We start from the raw sequence: 8,472 nt of genomic DNA on the forward strand, positions 1-8,472 counted from the left end.
ATCTGCCACTCATCACCTGTGTCTTAATCTTAATGCCTTTCCTGTGATAATTCCCCTTACTTTCATCACGCTTCTATCTCCTATTAAGTGAGATGACATTGTATGGTCACTTATTCAAATGCAAGACATTGATTGCATGAGATTAAGTTTGTAAATGGCAAGCTGTGCCCTTTTGTAATGTGTTCATATACTATTTATCATCAAACTGTTATGACAGTGAGGAGGAAAGTCATCCTCATAAAAAGAGAGCCAGGGGTCCAGCCAAAGTCTTAACCGAACCACCAGCTCCTGTTATATCAGCACCACCTTTTATCCCAAAAAGCGGCACAGCTGCTCCTCCTACACTCACTTCACCAGCTCACTGTGCACAGACACCAGCAGAAAAGCAAAACCCTTCTACAAGAAAGGTCTACAGACCAACCTGACGGGGGGAAGAAGTGGATCAGACAGTATCGCCTGCTCTGGTGAGCAATACCTCATCCGATATAAGACTCAAATAGTGTTTATTTTGTCAACTATTTTTTAATTGTAGTCTTTGTCCTGTCAAATTAAATGTTTAGCTTTTATCATATTTAGTCAACCTTATCCTATTTTGGTTAAGTCATTTTTAGCTGACTAAACGTCAGGGCATTTTAATCTAGTTGTAGTCAATGAAAACGTTTGAGCAAAAAAATAGTCACAATTACTTAGCTCAAAATTATAATTATAATTTGATAATTCTTTTTACATTTCATCAGAATAATTGCACTTTCACATAAAAGCACATATCAAGAGAATGTTGAATTGTACCCATGGTTTATTTTACCTCATCTAGTGTGCTGATTTATTATAGGCTATTAACACTCTACATTACCAAAACTGGTAAAACAAGACACATACTGCAAAAATGTATACAGAAAATTAAATTAATACATTTAAATGATATAAATCATAACAGCAATATATAAAATAAGAGCAAAAAAATACTTTATATAAACCCATTTATTCAGCAACCACAATCGCAAACAATATAGTGGAAATCAATGTTTGGATTTATTACAGTTCATCGTTGAGAAGATAAATTGTGAAGGAACACAGACTGGCTGAATGATACTTTTATTTGAGTAGAAAATCTCAATGGATTTCATTCTCGTGTTACGAAGCATGTTTGAGCTTCAGCAAGAACCAATGAGGTTCATTCTCATGTTACGCATCACATTTGAGCTTCAGCAAGAACCAATGAGGTTCATTCTCATGTTACGCATCACGTTTGAGCTTCAGCAAGAACCAATGAGGTTCATTCTCATGTTACGCATCACGTTTGAGCTTCAGCAAGAACCAATGAGGTTCATTCTCATGTTACGCATCACTTCTGAGCTTCAGCAAGAACCAATGAGGTTCATTCTCATGTTACGCATCACGTTTGAGCTTCAGCAAGAACCAATGAGGTTCATTCTCATGTTGCGCAGCATGCTTGAGCTTCCCTTAAGGACCAATGACGTTCATTCCCGTGTGTTAGACAGCACATTTGAACTTCCTCAAGAGGCCTCTTATTAATTATTATTATTTTTTTAATTATACATTTCTCTTTCTATCTGTTAAGGGGAAAGTATGCCTTAATGAGTTTTTTTTTTTTTTTTATAGCTGCAGAAGTCCACATTATGAGTTTATTGGAATTAATAAAACACCAGCAGGAGCAAATAATTGCTAAAGTAAATTATATTTCGAGCAAGTTGAACCCGGCAGCCTAAGACATGGAAATGCCTGACAACCCAGTGGATTTTCCATTAACATCAATGGAGGAAGTGGAGAATTTTGAGGAGTGGCTCAGAAATCCCACAAATAATAATCATATAAAGTTGAGTGTGGTGAGTGATTTTAAATTCTTTCTCATTTAACTCTATCTCATTACACTGAAAATCTACATTACATTCTAGCATTTATATATATATATATATATATTTTTTTTTTTACAGTGCATGCTAATCTTAGGGAGTGAAAAATGCATGCTGTGTTAATTATTTCTTATGTGATAAATTTTTATCAGCCATTTTAGAAATGTTTAATGATCTTTCAGACGATCAGAAAGTCATATTATGTCTATTAAATAACTTGTGCTGTACATTGAGCTGTTTTAGGTTTGCTCTTAAATGAACCTGGATAGCCATCACCTCTCTCTTAGCATTACACAGTAGTGTAGTGCAAATGTTACCCTACTTATGGGTCTGATTTAAAGTTGTAGTGACAAATGGAGCAAACCATAATTTTGGCACAAAGCCTAAAGCCTCGTGCACACCAGGACGGTTATCAAGTAAGCTTATCGCAAGCATATTTCATAACGTTTTTCAGTGCATCTTTGTGTTCATGCCCAAGCAATTTTCACTGGCGATGTGCCAAGTGAACATACAAATTCACTCCCTGACAGTAGAGGAGCTTTTTGAAAAATAGAAATACCCTGGTACACAAGGTGGCAATGCACATCTTTACACTTTACAGCCTGCACTATATACCTGTCTGCTGACAAGGAGCTCCAGCGATGAAGAATTTATTAATCTGTTGAATGACGAAAGACGACAGAAAAGGTGCAGATATTGGATACATCCCGTAGTTAAGAGAAGAGGACAACATGGGGTATTCTATCGACTGATTTCTCTTCATTGTTGTCTTAATAGGTATCAACGTGTGCTCGGCAAGACCGTTTTGTGCTTGAGCGTCACCAATTCGTGTTTTATTGTAACTTCAGCAGAAACTTAAGCCTGCTGTTCTGCGTGTTGGTGTGCATACTCACAAAAGCACCCTTTGTTTAGTCATGAGGCATTAAACATTGGGGAGAAATGTGCGCAATAATCGCCCTGGTGTGCACAAGCCTTAAGGTTACACTACCTGTTGGTCCCATTAAGCAATTTGGGCAAACTGTACCAGATATATTTTTGAATGCAGTTTTCCCAAAGCAGTTATATACGCTAAACATCAAATATATGGCACAGGGGAAATTTTTCCCTTTGTTAAAGTGTTAGTTCAGCCAAAAATGAAAATGTCATTCATTTATCCCCCTGATGTCGTTCTACACCCGTAAGACCTTGGTTCATCTTCGAACACAAATTAAGATATTTATTTCAAATCAGATGGCTCAGTGAGGCCTTCATTCAAAGAAATGACATTTCCTCTCTCAAGATCTATAATGGTACTAAAAACATATTTAAAACAGTTCATGTGAGTTCAGTGGTTCAATCGAAATATTATAAAGCAGCAAGTACACTTTTTGTGCGCCAAAAAAACAAAACTACAACTTTCCTACAATATAGTGATGGGCCGATTTCAAAACACTGCTTCGGAGCTTTATGAATCGAATCAGTGAATCGGAGCGCCAATGTCACAATGTCAGGATTTTTGTTACATTTTTAGATTTCTTCCCTTGCAACTGTTGGGGGCCATGACACAAAACGTGTCACCTGGAACATCCTTTCCCACATGTCCATGATGACGTTGGGAGGAGGATCAACTGGAAGAGCGTGAATGGGAAAAAAGCATTCAGCCAGATGGAGTCCAAGAAGTTCCTCCCGTGTAAGTAAATGTGGGAATGTCAGCAGGAGCAAACAGTTCTGACTCACACATAACGAGCAGGTACGACACACCTAGGGCGAGGGGAGGTTTCCACTAGTTATTCAATCGCAGATGGTTTCATTATCTTGGCCGGATACAAAAGTCTTAACAAAACTGTGAATAAATAAAACTGTTTGAAAAAAAGTGTGGCCTTCTCTCTCAAAACAAACAGTTGAAAGGGATATTTTAGCTACAAAGTTTGCACACACATTCACATGAACTAATTCGTGCTCAACTTATGTAAAATGGCTATTTTTGCTCAAAATAGATATTCTTTTTTTCACAAAACACATTAAGGAGGAACAGATCTTTTAACCAGAGTATCAGAATAGCTCGCCTCTCCTTACCCACACTTCTTCTTCTGCTTCTAGCTTTTTATTGCGGTTGGCAAACAAACAAAAAGGTGCATTCCCGTCACCTACTGAGCTGGAGAGTAATTCACTGATGAAACGGGAAGAAAAACTAAGCTGAGAGAAAGAGAAAGTAAAAAAAAAAACTTATGGAAAGCACCAGAAATAATAAACTGGCCTCCAATTCTTCTTAAACAGGTGAATCTTTCTTAAATATTTTAATAATACTTTATATACTCTATAACTTCCAAGTCATTATTCAGCATAATATTTCCTATCCCCATTTCTTTTAACACTTTCACCAGTATTATCCTTTCATTTTGATAAGCAGTGCAATATACTAATAGATGTTCTACAGTTTCTGCTAATCCACATAGACTGCAATTCCCAGACTCGTGTTTGTTCATTTTATACAGGGAATAATTTAAGAGCTGTATGCCCAAGTCAAAGTCTGCTAATGATTGTGTCTTCTCTTCTAGTGCCACAACTTCCTCTTTCATCACCAATTTTATTTTGAATCTGAAGATGTCTTCCCCTTTCCTCTTCATTCCATTGTACTTGCCATTTGCCTTTTATAGCTGTTCTAATTATAGCCTTAACTTCTTTATACAGTGGAATATTCAGTTCTATAGAAGATTACGTCTCCTTTACTAGACGATCCACTTTCTCATTTCAGTCTACTCCCACATGTACACATGAAACACATATTGCTTCCCCATGAATTTAACTTGCACAGAATTTTTATCTTATACAAAACAGTTTCATATAGAATATGTTGTCTTGAGGATCTTCCACTAATTCGACTTTATAATGCTGAGAAAGAATCTGAGCATATCACAGCAGCCATCTCTGTTGTGAATCCTTATTTATAACCCTATATTATATCATTAATATTTTCTTTTGCATGTAATAGACTCCTGTCTACTAATTGTAAATAGATAAGCCATGGTGACATGCCAAACTTTACAGAAGAAAAAATACAATTTAATAATACAACATTTGGTTCACTGACGAGGGCTTCATGTTAATCCGTCTCTGCTGCAGTATGTGACCACAAATACTGAAAGCCCTCTCGGATGGTGCACTGGAAGCTGTAATGAAAAGTACATGGCGTGTTACTTTGCTTAATCTCGCAAATTCTTGACATTGTCTTTTCCACCACTGGAGGACATCCAACTTTATCCCTTAAATATCTCGCTATGTTCTTATCTTTTTTCTTAAGATTGTTCTTAAGACAAAACCTAAGAAGAATTTAAATTCTTGAATATAATCTTCTTAAAAATCATTACACTGCTGTTATTTTGCATATAATAGATTGTTCAACAATACTTTGCACACTCATTCAACTGTATTTATTACCACTGTTCTCACGTTCCTGCTATTCATAATGTATATATAATCCTTCATTGCTCTGTTCATAATGTACATACAATATCTACATTGCATTCATATTTATATTCTGTATATACTCTGATCAATATTGTATATAGCAACTCCACTGTACATTCTGTATATCATAGCTTTACTTACTCTGCACTTTTATGTATATAAAACACTATATTCTTGCACTTCTGGTTAGATGCTAACTGCATTTCATTAGCTCTGTACTTGTACTCTGCATAATGACAATAAAGTTGAATCTAATCTAATCTAATCTAATCTAAAAATCATCGTAAATAACTTCTTAAATTACGGACAGCCCCAGGCTTGTCTTAAATCCCAAACAATAATAATTGTTTAATGAATTTATTGGTCTTTAGTTTAGCATAACATGCATCGGCACCGTCTCAGTCTCTGTCCGGTACTAGTGAAATAATAAAGCTGAAGGTACAATTCATATTTCTTTATTAAATAAATGATAAAGTAATTTTGAGCATTTTTCCGCTATTTTAGTTTTCCGGGTTTAAAATCTTCTCTGTTTGTTCACGATGTCACAGATTGTGACGTTGCAATGGACTATAGTATATTAATGAAGTGTCGGTGTCTCATAATTATTTATGAGACTGAGTTTTCTTATCCTATGAAAATACACTGCTCTTAATTATTCACAACAGCACATGACGCTTTCCAATAATATACCTGTCAAACTGTGAGACAGTGCAGTAGTTAGGAGTTCATAGTACGGGTCGCAAGTGTTTGTTTCCATTGTTTAAATTCATTGGTGATGATAGTGGTCCTGACAGGACCAGATGAGTCTTATGACTGTAGCCTGAGAGCTGGAACAGTTTGTTTCTGGATACAGCAGTGTCACAGCGAGGGCCAAATCCTGAGTGGAGAGTGAGCATCTGAAACCGGAACTGAACTGACAGGGAGGGTTTCCTGCCCACTCTCATTCACCTCACAATGTCTGTGTCTCTGGTTGTTCCACTGCTGTCTGTCGGTAAAGATGGAGCTGCATCTGGCCATTCTTACCCTCGCTGTTTGTCTCTCAGCTGATGCTCAGTGTAAGTATAGAAAAATACTTCCACAGATTTTTTTAAATGTGAAAAGCCTCTACAAGGATGTATGATTTAATGAAGCACGCTGATACTTTGAGTAAGCTTTTTATACACTGTGATATGTTTACTTCTGGAGATGTATTTTGATCACCTTGCTATTCAAACAGTTTATGACTAGTTGACTACGAGTGGTCATTATAAGTGGATGTTAAAATCAGCTGTAGAGGACATCCTTGCATTTACAAAGAACTGGTGTGTAGTAAATCAATGAAAAACTTAGCACTTGTGTCAAAAACAAGTGAGTTCTTGCTTAAAACAAGGGGGAAAACATGATAAAGATACTAAGTAAGAAAAGCATGATTTGCAGTTCATCCTTTATTTCTCTCAGCTTCTGGATGTTTCTAATTTATCTCTTGTCTGTTGATGTTTGTTCCATTTCAGTTATACACAAGGATTTCAAAATTAATGGATGTTCTGAGACAGAAAAAGAATCCATGTGTGGATCTAATGGAGATGAGATATGGCATGCTGACTTTATTCAAAAGATGGGAGTAAATACATTACCAAATTTTGCAGATGCTTTGCTCTTTCCAGGATTTTATGATTTAAGCGTTACAGAACAAGAAACATGCCAGCAAAACTTAGCTGTATGCATTAAAGCTTACAAGAGCCCTCCAGAGGAAATGGGTATGATGTGAAGTTTTCCTGTAACATATTTCTTAATGTTCAGTTTTTTACATTCAGTAATTCCATATTATGCATTCAGTGTCATCAAGAGAAGAAGACTGGTTTTCCTGTGTATAGATGTCTTTGAATGAGCTCAGATTCACTCCTACAAGGTTCAACTCTGTTTCGTGTGTTCCCAGACCCCCCCGAGACGTCCATCTATACGAAGAATGATGTTCAGCTGGGTGTTCAGAACTCCCTCGTCTGTCACGTTACGGGCTTCTTTCCTCCGCCGGTCAACATCTCGTGGACCAAGAACAATGTCATCGTGAAGAATGGAGTTAGTACGAGTCAGTACCGACCGAGGGATGATGGCACCTTCCACATCTTCTCCTCTATGGATATTGTTCCCAAAGAGAAAGACATTTACAGCTGTACGGTGAACCACAGAGCCCTTCAGGGCCAAGTGCAGACCAAAATATGGGGTAAATAAGTCGAAATCAAATCAAAAGATACTAAATCTTCCTATTTCCAGTTGTTTTCCATATACATGATCATTATGTGACGAATGACATCAGCATTACAGCACTGACTAGTGTAACATTCACACCTCTTCCAATGATCAACAGGTGTCCCAGAGATGGCTGCGGTCCCGGCCCGTCTAGGTCCGGCGGTGTTCTGTGGAGCAGGGTTCACCTTGGCTCTGCTGGGAGCAGCCACGGGAATCTTCTTCTTTATTAAAGGAGCTGCAACTGACAACAAGGACACGGCTAAAAAAGAAAAACTTTTCAAGCAGTGGACCTACCGATAAAGAGAGCTTTTGGAGGATTCTGAATACAATGATGCAATGTTTCTGTGATGCTGGTGTTGAAGATAGATAGATGTATAAATGCAACAATCTGGTTGAACCTCGAAAGTTGATTAAATAATTTCATGTAATCTTTTATCGCTGTGTAGCACTGTTCATAATTATATCTACACGTTATTGCTCAGATTATCTGATGAACTGCAAATGTAACATAAATCGTTGTTTGATTTTGAGTGACTTAAACAAGAAGCTTTTGCTACTTTCATACTTCATGTAATTGCTTTTGTCACGGATTGAAATGTTTCTTTTTGCCGCACTATGTCAGTTTTTTGCCCTAGTGGTTAGTAAAGGAATCTGCACGAGTCTTCTCAAGTTTGTTATTAAAAATTTAGTGCGACATGGTCGAGTCACATTTTTTTATTAATCTAGCTACTGCACTAGATTTTCGGTCCTGAAAATGCTTTTATCCTTTGCTGAAACTTTTGCGTCGTCATTGAAAGCACAGCTCATTGTTGCTTAATAATGAAGCACTTATACTAATAATTTTTCATATTTTGTACAAAATATTTTTTACATTGTGCATCTTTAAATCTCTTCCATTAATATTTCAGATATATCTATATCTATA

The 8,472-nt window shown here is 36.8% G+C and overlaps 1 protein-coding gene and 1 long non-coding RNA gene across 2 annotated transcripts; both read left to right on the forward strand.

Moving 5' to 3' along the window:
• Positions 1-284: 284 nt before the first annotated feature.
• On the forward strand, positions 285-5,249 carry LOC113047087 (uncharacterized). The gene is made up of 3 exons (XR_003276201.1): positions 285-464; positions 1,624-1,847; positions 3,385-5,249. It is a non-coding gene; the product is annotated as an uncharacterized LOC113047087 (long non-coding RNA).
• A 1,001-nt stretch (positions 5,250-6,250) lies between these two features.
• Positions 6,251-8,241, forward strand: LOC113047078 (H-2 class II histocompatibility antigen, A-U alpha chain-like). Its single transcript, XM_026208342.1, has 4 exons — positions 6,251-6,376; positions 6,812-7,057; positions 7,237-7,521; positions 7,666-8,241. The coding sequence occupies exons 1-4, from the start codon at positions 6,319-6,321 to the stop codon at positions 7,845-7,847; spliced, it is 771 nt and encodes a 256-aa protein (XP_026064127.1). The 5' UTR covers positions 6,251-6,318; the 3' UTR covers positions 7,848-8,241.
• The last annotated feature ends 231 nt before the right edge of the window (positions 8,242-8,472 follow it).

The sequence above is a fragment of the Carassius auratus genome, chromosome 28 (genome assembly GCF_003368295.1).
Source record: "Carassius auratus strain Wakin chromosome 28, ASM336829v1, whole genome shotgun sequence".
Taxonomy (NCBI): domain Eukaryota; kingdom Metazoa; phylum Chordata; class Actinopteri; order Cypriniformes; family Cyprinidae; genus Carassius; species Carassius auratus.

Coding starts and splice junctions, on each gene's coding strand:
- LOC113047078 (XM_026208342.1), top strand. CDS start 6,319: ATGGAGCTGCATCTGGCCATTCTTACCCTCGCTGTTTGTCTCTCAGCT. Junction 6,377..6,811: donor TCTCTCAGCTGATGCTCAGT/GTAAGTATAGAA, acceptor GTTCCATTTCAG/TTATACACAAGGATTTCAAA. Junction 7,522..7,665: donor AGTGCAGACCAAAATATGGG/GTAAATAAGTCG, acceptor AATGATCAACAG/GTGTCCCAGAGATGGCTGCG.